This window comes from Poecilia reticulata, linkage group LG2, assembly GCF_000633615.1.
Source record: "Poecilia reticulata strain Guanapo linkage group LG2, Guppy_female_1.0+MT, whole genome shotgun sequence".
Lineage (NCBI taxonomy): Eukaryota > Metazoa > Chordata > Actinopteri > Cyprinodontiformes > Poeciliidae > Poecilia > Poecilia reticulata.
The window spans coordinates 25,384,065-25,401,066 of NC_024332.1; the positions used below are offsets into that span (position 1 = coordinate 25,384,065).

Sequence of the window (17,002 nt, forward strand, 5' to 3'; positions counted from 1 at the left end):
ACGGCCAATAAATACGATCTAATAATCCTCATTTATCGCTCTCAGGTGAATCTCTGTTCTTTATCTGAGCAACTAAACTATGAATAATTAACTCTGAAACAAAGCAGCAGTTTTAATGATTACGGATGACTTAACAACAGATATTAAGAAACAATGTTTATGAATTATTTCAGTAACTTCTATTGGTTTGAGCTCCTATTGGTTGATTTTTGATCTGCTGACTGCAGTTTAACTTGCATGTTTGATTAGGTTGCAGCGTTTTAGGTGGGAGTTTCTACTCCTACCACATGCGTCATATCAACTGATAAAATTAGAGTTAAGCGGCAGGGTGAGAGACAGGAAGTGAGCTATGAAAATAAAATACACCCGTATCATGAATTTGATAGAAAAGTAAGTAAAATGGCTTGGATAATTTTTAGTTCATTTTGTAATTTAAATCTGCTACAAAATATCAATTTGATGAAAATAAAACGTCATCTTAAGTATTTCAGAACCACAAACTGGACCAAACCTTAGGAGTCAACAAGTAATAATAAAAAAGAGCTATCTAAAGAAAGTCTGAATAATGTATAAATCTGGAAATATATAAATTTTTCTTTGTAGTTGTAGTTGACCTGAGACTTTTATTCTGGAAGTTGCACCACCGGAAGTGCCGCAGAGTTAAAGTTGCACTTGTGCAGCAGCTGTGCATGCAGTTGCAGGATGTCTGGACAAGAAGGAGACTCTCTGTGCGTGTTTATCAATGGGAAAAAGGTAAACTGATCCTTGTTCACATGAATTAGGCAGGTTTTTGGCTCAACCTGCAGACATTTTAGACCATTTTCATCTCGGTTTCCTCACTCAGACCGAGCTTTCAGACTTTCGTTTACTTTTTATAAGCAAGAAAACATGTTGCGTTTGTTTTAGAGCAGAAGGCAGCATCGATCTGAGCAATAAAGTGTGTTTATATAAGAATATATTTATATAAAACTTCACATTTCGGTCAGATTTAAAGAAGGGAAGTTGAGGTGTTCTGCTGACATTTGTCACGGCTCAGATTCTGGGACATATTGACGTCACTCGGCTAATCAAATAAAAGCACTTTGATTTAAAGTTAATACGTTATTAGGGTTAATAACCAACGAAAAGGACTAAATATAAAGGTACATTTTTATTTTTATTCATCAGAACCACACCAAACTGTTACATATATAAGAAAAAAATTATATGACAGGATTTTAGACTTTTTCAGTGCTAATACACAGTTACATAACGTTTGTTTTCTTAAAAGTTGTAGTTTTTAATGGTATAAAACTGTGAAATGTAGTTTTCTGTTTATTTATTGTTCAAACTGTAGAAATAATTAGTAAAAACTCTGGAACATCTTTGAATTTCTGCATATATTTTTAACACCAGATAATTTTTAGCTGTAGATAAAGCAGCAGAAGGTTTTTGAGGCTGTGGGTTTCATGTGGTTTGCTGACACCTGAATAAATAAACGCTGCATTCTCTGTGGTTTAACAGGTGACTGAAAGCCATGTGGATCCTGAGACGATGCTGCTGCCCTTCCTCCGGGAGAAACGTATCCTTCAGAGCAGCTCCGACTCCATCTTCACTTTCCTGTTGAAGTTTTTCTTTATGAATGGAGGTTTGTTTTGTTCTTGACTCTTATCTCAGTGAGGTTAACTGGAACCAAGTCTGGCTGCGGCGGTGGAGGATGCGGGGCGTGTACTGTGATGGTGTCACGCTACCAACCCGCTACCAAGACCATCGTGTATCCTTTATCCTCCTGGTTCTTCTTCTGTGGTATTAGAACTAGAGATCTTCTTCTTATATTCTGCTAAATGTGTCAGATCCATTCATCCATTTTCTTACACCCTTGTCCCTCAGTGGGGTCGGGAGGGTTGCTGGTGCCTATCTCCAGCTAGCGTACCGGGCGAGAGGCGGGGTCACCCTGGACAGGTCGCCAGTCTGTCACAGTCTGTTTTAAGCAAGTCAGAGATGGACGTGCTGGTCTCAGCGTCCTGCAGCGTTCAGTTTCTCACCTACCGCCAAGATCGACTCAAAACCTTCCGCGATCGACATATTGCAGCCCTGCTATAGCAAAGCATGAACAGTTCAGAAACAATATGAAATGGGAAAAAGTTATTTATTAACTGATTAAGTTGTGTTTTAGATTGTTCTTGAAAAATTAATCAGTCACTGCTGATTAGTGGCTGCTCTCATGGCTGCACAGTGAATCCATTGATTTTTTTACATCATACAGCCGCGCCTCTCTCTTGCAGGTACTGCGTACCCCCGCTAAATCTTTACTTTCACCCCTGTTGCAAAGTAATAGCAAAGTTATTGTTTAGTAAAGAGATTGTCGTCTCATAAAAACTAAAACAATTTAGAACTAACCATAAAACATATAATTAGATATAAAATACACAGTTATAATAATTTTAAAAACTTCAAAACAAACAAATGTCCCTCAGGGTTCCAACACAGTTTTGAAAAGTTTTGAATCTGATTCCATCATTTTCAAGTGTGCATAAAGCAGACTTTATTTCATATTCCATTATTTTAAAATATAAAAATCTGAATTTCTAAAAAAAAAAAAGCAAATTGATTTATGTCCCATTCATTAATGTTGGTGTGGTTTTTCAAAATTTAAAAAGGACTTTGTCTTTTTTTGCCTCAAGATCACTTTACTTCTGGGTTTTAACTGGACCCAAAGTTCAATTCAGATAGTTAGCAGAGCATTGAATTTCATACTTTTTAAGAACATAATTTAAGGTCATGTGTAATTAATCTTTTTGGTTGTATTTCTGCAATTTTATGCTAGATATGCGGATTTTAATATCTATGAGTCTTCTACAAAAATAATAGTTTTCTTAGTTTCCTTGAAAGCATCTGGTTTACGCCTCAGAAATTGTTTGAATTGATTATGAAAAAAAAACCTAATAGCTAAATCAACCTATTAACCTAAATAACAATTCACCAGTACACAAATCAATAAAAATGGTAGCAATACCTTTGAGGTTGTTGGTATTTACTTACATGTACCAACAGCTTTTGCTGTTTTATCTTTAGATAATGGCAGATATCTGAATTGTTAGATATAAAGAAGAGAACCGCACTGATTGGTCGGCTCCCGTGGTCTGATCAGACTCCGCCCATTTTTGGCATGAGGTCTGCTGATTCTCCAAATTCAAATTTAATGTGCTGCAATGTTTATAAGGTTTAAATTTGATTATTGTTGTTGGGAACGAGGGAAAATTTAATATTAAACAAAGTGGCACGAAACACAGCAGACAAGAAATTTAAATAATTTCCAGGCAAAGAATAAGAAGCCAACACTTCTGCTGCTGAACCTCCTTACAGAAAAAATATTAATTCTGGGTGTGTAATCCAATTCACAGAAATAAAAACAAATCTGCACAAGGCACATGTGGAGCGGGTCAGAGTTCAGATTCTGTCTGTCAGCATGAGTCAGCAAAATCTACCTGTCTGATTTTTATTGGCTGTTGACTGAAAGTTCAAAAGAAGAGGCAGATAAACGATGATATAATAATCAGAGGAAAGTGTTTTGGATTGGTTGAATTGCAGATTTGCTTGAGATGTAGTGGACATCTGTGATAAAGTCTCATCTGAGTTCACAGAATTTATCAAGAGTTCTCAGATCATGTTTGTTGCTCAGAATGATGTTGCAAAGCAGAACTGCATGCTACATGTTGCATAGAGACAAAGGCCAAGGTCTCTCCAAGTTAAACCGGTACATCTTTGGGTTCACGACAAAGAGGCAGTCGGTCTAATAAAGTCAGAACTTTTCCAGTACTTCCAGTAAAACAGCAGCAGTTTCCCTTCACTGCACAATCAGCCATTACTCAGCCAATGCCTGTCTCCTGCCGGTCTGTCAGCTCTATGGAGCCGCCATCACCACAGTGGAGGGTATCGGCAGCTCCAAGACCAGGATCCACCCCGTGCAGGTCTGTCCCCATTTTATTTGGCTGTTTTGCTTAAAATATTTGGATATATTTGCAATTTTATGTCAGATTTCACCAAACCTAAGCACCAAAAACTTGGAACTTTGTTTTCTACACATTGTTTTCTTAATGTACATTTTTAATTAAGTTCTAAAGACAAATTTAACTCAATTATATTTGAGATAATTAAAAAAGAGAAGTACAATAGATTAAATACACAAAGAATTCAAGAAAAATACTGCACATTTTAGGATTTACCAGTAAAAATTACATCACAAAAAAGCATCACACTAGCTGGTGTTTACTATAAGTAATGGTATTGTCTCATGACATCAAAAAGTCGCCTCTGTCCTATTGCCCCATACATGAACCTTTGACCCACAGCTATTTTATGGCATCAACAAGAGGATGGCTTGATGGGGTAAAACTGGATGACTGTGCAAAAACATCAGCTCTGTGTTAGGATCTCTTTATATAGTAGCTGTTTGTTGCTATTTCAATTGAAATTTCTTTCTTCTTTTGAAACACAAAATACATGCAAAGCTAAAGGTTACTGAGATATTTAGCCATAAGCAGAACCAGCTGACAGTGCCAAGGGTTTGTTGAGACGCCATAATGCCAGGAGATGTTGCAGTCAGGAGTGGCAACAGTTCAAGAAGTCTTTAGTTGAGATCCAACAGTTGGGAGAACTGAGGCTTTGGCAGTCTGGAGACCAACAAGAGATCAATCTCTGAGAAGTTACTAGAGCTTTGGGTAGCTCAGAGTACGAAGGGATCTTGCAGTAGGAATTACCAGGATTGGGGCAATGTACAGTTCCAAGAGATTCAGGAATACTAGAGATTCAGCAGCTTCAGAGGAACATCACCGTCCAGTAAAGAGTACTGGAATTCAGGCATTCCAGACTTCTGGTAGATCAGGAATACCAAGGGAGCATAAAGGACTGAGGAGGTGCTGAGTTGTCAGATTTATTATAGTTGGATATCCTGGGCATTCAGAAACTATAGTTTAACTGACTCTCTATAGCAGTGGTTCTTAACCTGGGTTCGATCGAACCCCAGGGGTTCGATGAGTGGGTCTGAGGGGTTCGGCGGAGCCTCTGCCTCGGAGGTAAAGACACACTTGTGTAAAGTGATGACGCGCCCCGCTTTGCTATCACTTGCTGCGGAGGATCATGTTACATTGCTTAGCTAATCAGTGCTGTGGAGGAGCACTGATTGAAGAAGCTTCACTCTCAGCATSGATTTGAACTTGTGTCTTTATTTACTTCAGTAAAACTCACAGTTTTTACCAAATTCTGTAGCTTTCGGTGAACTTCTAAATCTGCTCCTTAGTTGCATCTTTTCGGGGTTGCTACTGCCTCTTGTGGCATGGGGATGGTAACACAACTAATATAATTACATTACGAAATAAGAATACCGCAAAGTCTTTATTATTTATTATAAATTTTTCATTCTCTTAAGAATGTAGAGTTAATTAAATGACCTTAACAAGACCTTAAAGTGGTTCCAGTTTCTCTCAATGGCCAACCTGCTGAAACTGTGGCAAATGTGGGTTGTTCCTGGACAGTCAGCTCAACTTTGCTGAAAACACTGATTATATTTTGAAGATCTGTTCTCAGAGACTCTACCTTTTAAGAAGACTTAGTGATCATGGGGTGACCCAACTAGACTCTAGTTTGGTCACCCCTATGTCTTGAATTTGGGGGGGAAAAAAATAATATTTTATTTATCACTACAGAAGGGTTCAGTGAATGCGCATATGAAACTGGTGGGTTCGGTACCTCAAAAAAGGTTAAGAACCACTGGTCGATAGGATTAGACAGTTAAACAAGAGGTTCAGGCATCGTAGGGTACCAGTACATCCGATTGTTAAAGTATTGCAGGAGTCTAGCCGGTCTAAAGTACTGGACGATCCAGCAGCCTGGAGTATTGAGATCTGCCGGTCAATAGTACCAGAGATTGTAAGAGACAATGATTCTGGAAGTTATGCCAAAGAGTCCTTCATCCAGTTGCCGTTATTCCTTCAGGAGCGAATAGCGAAGGCTCACGGCTCTCAGTGTGGATTCTGCACTCCGGGGATGGTGATGTCCATGTACGCCTTGCTGAGGAACAAGCCAAAGCCAACCATGGACGACATCACGCAGGCTCTGGGTGGTTCGTTTGCTTTATTAAACACTAAGTACTCACTGGACCAGAATAAATTCTTGTTACACCTGAGACCAAATGTAGAATTCAGTAACTTTCTCATAAAGTCTTTCTTTTACACAACCAGATTGTGTTTTTTGGTGATTTTCAGGAAATCTGTGTCGCTGTACTGGATATCGACCCATTGTGGACGGCTGCAGGACTTTTTGCCAGGTTCAAGTTTTATCATTCAGGAATTATTCACTTTTACTGTCTCTTCGTTTACTGCCTCTGCTTCGTGTTTCACGTGATGGTCAATCATAAACAGTACCAGTCATCAATGTGCAGCTCTCTATCCTTTCTGTACCAGCAGGAAGGGAACTGCTGCCAAGCCAATGGAGGAGCTGATTGTTGCCTGAATGGAGAAGGAAATACCAATGAATCAGAGCATGTGAGCTCGTCTTACAGTCTTTTCTTGTCCTTTTTTCCAGCATTGTACCCCTGTTTCACCAGCTTTTCTCTTCCTTTCTCCACTTTTACACCAATTACCTTGTGTTGTTTCATCATCCAGCCTCTAAAAATCCACTTTTTACAACCCAATCTTCAGGAAAAGCCACAACTATTTCACCAAGAGAAGTTCCTTCCCCTAGACCCGACCCAGGAGCTGATCTTTCCTCCAGAACTGATTGTAGGGCATCAATGTGCAGCTCTCTACCCTTTTTGTGTAAATATGCATTAATCTCTTTGTATGATGATCCACAGTTGATGGCTGAGGCGGCAAACCCCCAAACATTGACCTTTTATGGGGAGAGGATGATCTGGATGTCTCCCACCTCTTTGGAGGAGCTGGTCCAGCTCAGGGCAAAGAACCCAAAGGCTCCACTGGTCATTGGCAACACCAACATAGGTCCGCAAGGGTCACTAACTCATCCAGAGTCCTCTCTAATCTCTCCCAGAGGCCAACAGGCTTGTGTTTTCATGCACCCTGACAAGCTTCCCAGAGCCCACAGCATCACACACCCACCACCATGCTGAACATTGGGCATGTTAAGGTTTGAATGCAGGCTGGGAAAGTGCTGAGTTTTATTTGATAATTTCCCAAATCTGGATAATTATTTTATGATTCGAGTTTCCAGATATTAGTTCTTTATGTCTTATTTTGTTACCCGGAAGACAAAAAATATGATTAAATAACGTTTTCTGCATTTATTTATGAACAAAACCTAAGTGTTTGCTCCACTTACCAGAAATTCAGTTTTTTGAGTTGCTAAAAAGATCTAAAAAAGGGCCATTTTGGATCTAAAAAGATCCAAAATACCTCTTTGCTCTTTGGCCTCTAGATCCTTGTTTGTCCTGATTTTTATGGAGAAAAGCAGATAAATAAACCAAAGTATGTGAATGTTTTGCACTCGGATGTCTAAAATGTCATAAAAACAGCTGAATACAAATGAAAACCTGGAACTTTAAGATGCTAATGTTTTTTAAATTCATTTTGTTTTTGTTGTTTTTGTCATCTAATACAAACAGTTCTAGTTAAAATCCCAGTACAGTCTATGTTTGTGATGGTAGACTGTACCAGCTTTTAGACTAAGCATGGTGGTTTCTTTCTTTTTATTGAAGGTCCAGATATAAAATTCAAAGGCATCCTGCATCCACTGATCATCTCTCCCATGAGAGTCAAAGAGCTGTTCGAAGTTTCAGAGGGAGCAGACGGTGAGTTCTTCTTCACTTCTTTCTGTTTAGCTCATTTTTACAGATTTATTTAATTGTTATGTAGCTGCAAAGTTTTAAAAACCTCATACAAATTGGAAAATCTCATTTATTCACTGTGAGATATAAAATGTAACACTTTTTATTACATTCTGGTGAATTTTTGAAAGCTACACTCTGCCAAACAAGTGCAGCTCAAACTATGAGAATATTCGGAGAAAGTTCCATATTTTAAAATTAAATTAATGTATTATTTAAACGTAGGGCATAATATTTTAAGTCTTTATGGTTTAACGAGAATGAAAATCTAAAAATTTGTTACATTTGTTTGTTAAAAAATAATATTTTAAAGAGAATTTTCATATTTCAATGCACTCAAACATTGGTCTGAGCTCCTTCTGCATTAATTACTGCGTCAGTGCGGCGTAGCATGGAGGAGATCAGCCTGTAGTTATACTGAGGTTCAGGAAGTTCAGTTTGCTTTAAAACCTGCCTTCATCTCATCTTTATCTTTGGTTATGTTGTCTCTCATCCTTATGAAGATCTCACAAATTCACAGGATCTAGTCTACCACATTTTTTCCTTCAACTCAACTTTCTATATATTTAAGTTTTTCACAAAATTTGTATTTTCTGAGACACCTGAAGTTTGAGTTTTCATTCTTTGTGATCCATAGTCATCAAAATTTTAGTTAATAAGGGCTTGAAATGAACTATTTTGTCAAATTTTTTTCAGATTTGCTCTGAATTCGTCTCTACGTTTTTGTTGCAGGTGTTTGGGTCGGAGCTGGCTCCAGTCTGTCTGAGCTCCAGTCTCTGCTGGAGAAAATGGTTCCTCAGAACCCAGAGGAGAAGACGGAGCTGTTCAGAGCTCTGATCCAGCAGCTGAGGAACCTGGGCAGCCTGCAGATCCGCAATGTTGCCGTAGGGACAATTCATTACTTATTGGTTTTCTTGTTTAACTTCATTCCAGGAATTCAGTCCAGAACAGTCAGTTGGATAAAACTTAGAGTTGTTTTGCTCCAAAAGTAACAAAGAACCAACAGGCAGGTTGTAAATGCTCTTAAATAAATGTATAAATGTTTATGGGTAATTGTTTTTCATTTCTAGTCTCTCGGAGGAAACATCGTGAGCGCGTACCCCAACTCAGATCTGAACCCTGTTCTGGCTGCTGGGAACTGCAAAGTTAAAGTCATCTCCACCGGTGAGCTGCCTCCACTTCCATCACTTCTACTCAACAAAGAAGCCAGATCTTGTCTAAGCTTGTTTTGGTTGAATCCTGCAGGAGGAAGTCGAGAGGTTCCTCTGAATCAGGACTTCTTCATAGGATTCGGGAAAACCATCCTGAAGCCGGAGGACATTGTCGTCTCAGTTTTTATTCCATTTACAAGAAAGGTGCAGAACTCTTCTTTAATCGATCGCATTTGGACGTTTCATTGAGCTAGTCACTGGCTTGAGTTCTGATTGGTTCTGAATTGATGACATTATTTAATTCACTAATTAATCAGGCTTATAAATTACTCTGGATTTTAAAGCGACAGTACAGTGAAGTCTCCATGTTTGCAGGAAATTAGGAACTACAGCTGTTTGTGAAAAGCTAATATACTTGAGACCCCTGCCAAAAAAGCTAATAACTGCCTTTTTAAAACGTTTTAACACCAAGTATTATGTTGGCCCAGAAAGCCACAACACACCTTAGAAAAAAAGTTATGCTAAAAAAGTTGTTATGCTAGCATGTTGAGCTTAACTTCCATTGTAGCGTAACTTCTGTTTTAGCATAACTTGCGTTGTGGACTTTGTTGTTCCAATGTGGCTTTTGCATTAATAATTTGAAAATCTGCAAATACTAAACTATGAAGAGTCATGTGTCTACTGGGGGCTGTAAAAAGGAGTGATCATAACTGTAATACCTTTATCTGACCTGCAGGGGGAGTATGTGCGAGCTCTCCGTCAGGCGCCAAGGAAGGAGGTCTCCTTCGCCACGGTAACGACTGGAATGAGAGTGCGTTTTTCCGAGGGATCCAGAGTGGTTCAGGAAGTCAGCCTGTACTTCGGAGGAATGGGTCCAAACACCGTTAATGCCACCAAGACCTGCAAGGCCATCACTGGAAGGTCGGATGTTGGTATTGTGTTCTTTCATGTTGTTTTAAACCCCTATCTGTGTTTTATCCCTTCCTGTTTGGTTTTCCGTCAGGCCGTGGGATGAGGAGACCCTGAATCAGGCATACGACGCCCTCCTGGAGGAGCTGGATCTCCCTCCGTCCACTCCTGGTGGAAAGGTTGAATTTCGCCGGTCGTTGACGCTGAGCCTCCTCTTTAAATTCAACCTGGAGGTCCTGCAGAAGCTCAAAGAAGCGGTGAATACATTTCCTTTTAAAGCTTTTCTACCAGGACAGCATCCAGCTGCTTTAACTTCCTAATTTATTGGCAGAACGTAATCAAAGATGAGATTCCAGAAAAGCTGCAGTCTCTGCCGAAAGAAATCCAACCCAGTCTGCAGGATTTTCAGGTCAGGACTCGTCCCTCAGTCATTCACATCACAAACACCCGGCACCACCTTCATAACGCTTCTCCTCTTCTTCAGCATGTGCCAAAGGACCAGGACAGTCAGGACCCAGTGGGACGTCCCATGATGCACCGCTCCGCCATCAGCCAGGCCACAGGCGAGGCGGTGTACTGCGATGACATTCCCAAGACAGACGGGGAGCTTTTCATGGTTCTGGTCACCAGCTCTCGGGCACACGCTAAGATCATGTGAGGAGAGGATCCAGGAAACATTCAGCTGGTTGGAGTTTTTACGTTCCTATTTTTATAATTTGATGCTTTTGGTCCGATAGCTCGCTGGACATGAGCGAAGCCCTGAAGCTTCCAGGAGTTGTTGACGTGATCACAGCCAATGACGTTCCAGGGAAGAAAGCCCGCCCCACTTTTGGCTACGACCAGGAGCTGCTGGCGGAGAACCAGGTGAGAAGAAACGCTGGGTTACATCCAAAAACCATCCATCCTGGTATGGAAAATTGAGTTTTGGAAAGTATTAACATTTTAGGTTCTACCTTTGGATTAAATATGTTTGGTTTAACTTTTTGTCTATAAAGTTTCTCATAAATTAAAGGAGATGTGTGTAATATATATTGCCATCTAGTGGTCAAGAAGGAAATGGTGGCAATTTCATTATTTCTTTTTTTATTTTCAAATTTTTCCAATGTCAAAATATCCAACATATAATAAAGACAAGGACTTTTAAACCAGGTGTGAAAGGCAGAGTCTCTCCTGTTCTGCTCAGGTGTTCTGCGTTGGTCAGACGGTTTGCGCTGTTCTGGCCGATACGAAGACACACGCTAAGCGAGGAGCAGCCGCCGTGAAGATCACCTACGAAGACATGCCAGACCCCATATTTACCATCGAGGTGAGTCTGTGTTTTCACCTCAACTTCCTTTGACATGTTCACTCATAGCTCATCACAGCGTCTCTCGTTTCTCTCAGGACGCCATTGAGAAGTCGTCTTACTATGAGCCGCGGCGAATGTTTGCTAGAGGAGACGTGACTGAAGCTTTTAAGACTTGTGATCAAGTTTATGAAGGTAAATATCTTCAGATGAACATCAGTAAACACAGTTAAGCTTATCTTAATTGTTTTTGTTGTGTTTTTCCTCTCAGGACAGATTCGACTGGGAGGCCAGGAGCATTTCTACATGGAGCCTCAGAGCATGCTGGTTGTTCCCGTTGGTGAGGAGAAGGAGTTCAAGGTCTACATCTCCACCCAGTGGCCCACTCTTATTCAGGTACACAGTGGAGGAGTTAAAAGCTGTCCTAAAACTGAAACGTAAACTTAGAAGAGATCATTTTGTGGTTTCAGGAAGCAGTTGCAGAAACGCTGGACATTCAATCCAACAGAGTCACCTGTCACGTGAAAAGACTGGGCGGAGCATTTGGAGGGAAGGTGATTGTGACCTCCGTCTTGGCCTCCATCACCTCTGTGGCTGCGTGGAAGTGAGTCTCATGAAAAGAGAAAGTTAGAAATTATTCACATTATTTAAGATCTCAAATTTAATAATCAGAAAATTCCTGAACATAATGTTTACGTTTGTTTGTTTGTTTGTTTGTTTGTTTGTTTGTTTGTTTGTTTGTTTGTTTGTTTGTTTGTTTGTTTGTTTGTTTGTTTGTTTGTTTGTTTGTTNGTTTGTTTGTTTGTTTGTTTGTTTGTTTGTTTGTTTGTTTGTTTGTTTGTTTGTTTGTTTGTTTGTTTGTTTGTTTGTTTGTTTGTTTGTTTGTTCCTAGAACCAACCGAGCTGTTCGCTGTGTCCTGGAGAGAGGCGAGGACATGCTGATCACCGGGGGGCGTCATCCTGTCCTGGGAAAATACAAAGTAAGAAAAAACTCAAAGACAGACTCAAAGTGCCTGAGATAAAAACAACTTGGTTGGACTTTCTGCTCACAAAATCCAACAAGATTAAAGAAGCACCGTGGATCAGTTATTGCCATCTAGTGGCTGAAGCAGGAATCATGTTTTTTTTTCAAAATAGTAATTTGGAAATAAAATTAACCAGCTGTTTTGTTTACATACATTTTATAGATATATTGTTCCCGGAAATAACAATTAAGACAGAACACTCAGCAAAAGTACAACTATTTAGTAAGTATTTATTTCAAGAGTGTAATTATCTCAAGGCATCTAGTGTGTGAAATAATCACATTATAAAAATAAGGGATGTTTGGACTTTCCTGAAAGATTAAAGAAACCCCATAGGTCACTTATTGCCTTCTACTGGCTAAGTTGGGTATAGCAGTTTACGTGTTTTTCATATTTTGAATTAAACGTTAATCATTTTAGGAATTAGCCATTAATACTTTGCTGTAGTACCCACTAACTAAAAAAAAAAGATTGATCCTGTTCTGGAAACAACGATGAAACATAAAAAGCTAATTTAGTTACGTCCTGTTGTGAGACATTATATTCCAGGACAAAATACGTACCACAAATCTCAAATATATTTACCTGAATCCATCTTAGCTGTGTTATCTAAATGAGAGTTGGTCTGAGTTATGAGTTGCCATTTCTGTCCAGAAATTCCCCAAAATTTAAAGGAGCAGCTGGAACATTGACTGCCATCTACTGGCCAGAACAGGGATTGCAGTGGGAAAGTGGAAAAGATGGGAACTGCAGTCTTTTTTGTTTGCTCAAGTTTGTATAAATTGAAAAAATTGTCTGGTTTTTATTTCCAAAGATTTCAATTTATTCTGAGTTTATTATGAAACTTGTTTCAGGTGGGTTTTATGAACGATGGAAGGATCATGGCTGTGGATTACTACTATTACGCCAACGCCGGCTGCTTTGTGGACGAGTCTGTGCTGGTAGGTCAATGAGTTTATGTTCTTAAAGAAAATATTCACTGACCTTCAAAAATATAAACTAGAATATCTGATTTGGACCATCTTGTAGATCTCTGAGAAGATTCTGCTTCATCTGGACAACGTTTACAACATTCCCAACATGAGAGGCCACTCGGCCGCCTGCAGGACCAATCTGCCCTCCAACACGGCATTCAGAGGCTTCGGCGTCCCGCAGGGCCTGCTGGTGGTGGAAAACATGGTCAATGACGTTGCTATGGCGCTAGGACGCCCCGCAGACCAGGTCAGAGGTCATCTTAGTGCCCAAATGGTCTTCAGGAAGAACTTTCCTTATTCTGATTGTGAAATGCTCTGCAGGTCAGAGAAGTCAACATGTACAAAGGCCCGTCAGCCACTCACTACAAGTTCGAGTTCAGCCCGGAGAACCTGCATCGCTGCTGGGAGCTATGCAAGCTGAAGAGCGACTACAGCGCCCGGCGCCAGGCCGTGGACCAGTTCAATCAGCAGAACCGCTGGAGGAAGAAGGGCGTCGCCCTCATTCCCATCAAGTACGGCATCGCCTTCGCAGAGAGCTTCTTAAACCAGGTCCGTGAGGTTCTGTTCACATCGCTTCCATCTGGATCCATGTCAGCTGCCAGAACAATTTCAGGGTTTCTGTTGGTGTGTTTGTCAGGCCGGAGCGCTGGTCCACATTTATAAAGACGGTTCTGTTCTGGTGACTCATGGCGGGACGGAGATGGGTCAGGGGATCCACACCAAGATGCAGCAGGTACTGAACTCAACCGGAAGAAACATAATTTCTTGGTAGTAATATAAATTGCTAACAATTAATTTATTAATGTGGATATAGAATAATTAAAATGCCAATACAACTAAATAAAATGAAAAATTATTTCATACAATGAAAATTAAATAGGAATACAAGAAAATGGTTATAAAAAATAAACATTTAAATATTAATAAACATTTAAATATTTTTTTCCAAGTAACCAAATTATTAGGATGTAAAAAAAACTCTAATAATAAATTCTAAAATAAAGTTCTAATTTATTATTATTATTACAGAGATATTGACATTTAACATATATCAAAAAGTGAACATTTCAGTGAGTGCAGATAGATTTCCTCAACCTGAACCATGTGGATCATTTTAACTGGATCTGTTTGTTTATTTCTGAACAAACCAAATAACTTGATGATAAAATAACCTGGGATCCTGTTTGTTGTCAGGTTGCAAGTCGGGAGCTTCACATTCCGACGTCAAAGATCTTCCTCAGTGAAACCAGCACTGGCACCGTTCCAAACACCTGTCCCTCCGCCGCTTCCTTTGGCACCGACGCCAACGGCATGGCGGTCAAGGTGAACCTTGTTCCTGCTGTCTGTGCTGTATGCCTGGGCTTTCTTTGCTCATTTCTGTTGTTTTTACTGTTTTCAGGAAGCCTGTGAGATTCTGTACCGCAGACTGGAGCCGATCAGGCTGAAGGACCCTAAAGGATCATGGGAGAGTTGGGTATGAAGTGTTGGAAACATGAAGTTGAGCCTTGAATGGTTTCAATCAGTGGTGGACACACTTCCATGAATCTGCTAAAAGTGGAGCTAATTTTTAGCTTAGAGCTTCTGACAACTTTCAAAAATGTTTAGTGCACTTAGCTTCCTCTAAATTATTTTTCTCCAAATAATTTGTAAAACGTTAGTTTGAAGCTGTTAAGAAGTTTTCAAGTAGTGAGTCTTAAAGTAGGAGAAATCAACAACGATAAAACTAATATTTATGATCAGTGCTTTAGCATTTGAACTAATACCAGTGATTTTCTTTAGCGAGACTAATATTTTCACTTAGCACTAGTAGAACTAGTGCTTTAGTGTTATGATTACTGCTTTAGCATTTGCAAAACTAGCTTTTCCGTTAGCAGTGCTCACCACTGGTTTTAATGGGTCTGTAACATGATTGTTTGCTCTGATGGCAGATCAAGGAGGCTCATATGCAGAAGATCAGTTTATCAGCCACTGGGTTCTTCAGGTATGTCTAAAATCCACTGCTTCAGGTCTTTCCTGACCAAAGCAGCAGGCGAGAACTTTTTCCTCTGTTCCTCCTCAGAGGGGAAGACCTCTACTATGACTGGGAAAAGATGGAGGGCCATCCGTACGCCTACTTTACCTTTGGGGTGTGCTGCTCTGAGGTGGAGCTGGACTGCCTCACCGGAGACTACCGGGTGTGGATCTGCCTGTTGTCTGAACCGTTGGAGCGTCCCTCTGGTTTGTTGGAAACAGTGTAACGTCGGTGTCTTCCTGCTTCTTGCAGACGCTGAGAACGGACATTGTGATGGACATCGGTAGAAGCATAAACCCGTCTGTGGACATCGGCCAGGTAGGACCCGGTTAGAGGACCTGACAGCAAAACGTAGATATTTGGACTTCCTTACCTCTTTGTTTGTCGTCTTCGTCAGATTGAAGGAGCATTCATGCAGGGTTTGGGTCTCTACACTCTGGAGGAGCTGAAGTACTCCCCAACCGGGATCCTGTACTCCCGAGGTCCGTCCCAATACAAGATCCCGGCAGTGTGCGACGTGCCTCTTAAGTTCAACGTCTACCTCCTGCCGGACTCTTGCAACCCCCACGCCATCTACTCCTCAAAGGTCAGCACCGAGTGGTGAAGGTGTCTCGACCTATACTGGACCTCTCACATCGTTGTTTCTGGCTCCACAGGGAATCGGAGAACCTACCCTCTTCCTGGGCAGCTCCGTCTTCTTCGCCATCAAAGACGCGGTGACGGCAGCTCGCTCCGACTCGGGGCTGTCCGGCCCATTTTTTCTGGACACGCCTGCGACTCCAGAGAGGGCCTGTCTGGCTTGTGCCTCGCCGTTTATTAAGAAGGTAGAGTTGAGGGCGGTTTACTTAGACTCCTAAAAGTGAAACAGTCATCTTGATATTACAACTTTAATCTGTTTTCATTCACAGGTCCCAACCAGTAAGCCGGGATCCTTCAAACCCTGGGCCTTAGACATCTAAAATCCAATCAATCCATTAACCAATCAACTGTGAATCAACCTTAACCAACAAATGTACTTATTTTCCTGTAAATGGTTTCCACTACAAGAGGAATGAATCCATTAGCAACCATGAAATGTGTCACTGATTATGTGCTTTTGCTCCCAGAGCAGAATAATGAAATTAACCAATTTTGGATACTGATTATTTTTAACTTCACTTTTGCAAGAATCAATCATGCAACTAGAGGATCATTTTAAAAACTTCTAACCACATGTAAATGTGTAGGTAATTTTTTAAAGACTCTGTAATCACCAATAAATTGTGTATAAATTCAAAGATTTGAGCAAACTTGTTGGTTTTGTTTGTTTCTGATATCAGCACTGATGTAGAAAGATGTTTTTTGTCCTGTTAAATAAGGTTTTTATTCAAAACGTCCATGTCCAGAGTTTTGCACACCCTGGGTAAGTGCCCATCTAAAACCTTGCCGCTTATGTAGAGCACCATTGTTCTGTAGGGCTCTACACAAGCCCCACAGAAATAAAGAAAATTCAGCTGATTTTCTTACTTTATTACAGTTTGAGTTTAATTTTAATTTTACGTATCCATCAATAAAATGTTCAGCATATGACCCTGCAAAATGTCTAGACAATTTTTATTTAAACTGCTTTCATGCTAATAGCTTTAGCTACACGAGCACTTTTTTGCTGTTTTTATTTTAACACTGTTTTCCCCACAGCTCTACTAATGACTACAGATCAGATGTACACTGCTCAAAAAAATAAAGGGAACAATTAAACACTTAAGTGAACACTTAAGTGTTCCCTTTATTTTTTTGAGCAGTATATATAATACACAGGTTAAAACGTAAAGTTCATCTTCGCCTTTAT

At 40.2% G+C, this 17,002-nt stretch overlaps 1 protein-coding gene across 2 annotated transcripts; it reads left to right on the forward strand.

Moving 5' to 3' along the window:
• The first annotated feature begins 663 nt into the window (after nucleotides 1–663).
• aox6 (aldehyde oxidase 6) lies at nucleotides 664–16,746 on the forward strand. 2 transcript variants are annotated; one of them, NM_001297448.1, is given in 37 exon segments: nucleotides 678–753; nucleotides 1,504–1,561; nucleotides 1,657–1,753; nucleotides 3,842–3,950; nucleotides 5,974–6,100; nucleotides 6,243–6,304; nucleotides 6,444–6,521; nucleotides 6,678–6,758; nucleotides 6,833–6,977; nucleotides 7,691–7,783; nucleotides 8,552–8,703; nucleotides 8,890–8,983; nucleotides 9,065–9,174; nucleotides 9,707–9,891; nucleotides 9,974–10,136; nucleotides 10,211–10,288; nucleotides 10,364–10,533; nucleotides 10,617–10,743; nucleotides 11,063–11,185; nucleotides 11,263–11,359; nucleotides 11,436–11,560; nucleotides 11,635–11,768; nucleotides 12,057–12,144; nucleotides 13,044–13,130; nucleotides 13,219–13,410; nucleotides 13,485–13,520; nucleotides 13,522–13,525; nucleotides 13,528–13,712; nucleotides 13,801–13,896; nucleotides 14,358–14,486; nucleotides 14,563–14,637; nucleotides 15,092–15,144; nucleotides 15,223–15,337; nucleotides 15,427–15,492; nucleotides 15,572–15,760; nucleotides 15,831–15,998; nucleotides 16,083–16,746. In NM_001297448.1, coding segments are annotated over 37 exon segments (3,993 nt in total). In that variant the 5' UTR covers nucleotides 678–702; the 3' UTR covers nucleotides 16,134–16,746.
• The last annotated feature ends 256 nt before the right edge of the window (nucleotides 16,747–17,002 follow it).

Coding starts and splice junctions, on each gene's coding strand:
- aox6 (XM_008397395.2), top strand. CDS start 703: ATGTCTGGACAAGAAGGAGACTCTCTGTGCGTGTTTATCAATGGGAAA. Junction 14,487..14,562: donor CCAACGGCATGGCGGTCAAG/GTGAACCTTGTT, acceptor TACTGTTTTCAG/GAAGCCTGTGAGATTCTGTA. Junction 15,145..15,222: donor TCAGCCACTGGGTTCTTCAG/GTATGTCTAAAA, acceptor GTTCCTCCTCAG/AGGGGAAGACCTCTACTATG.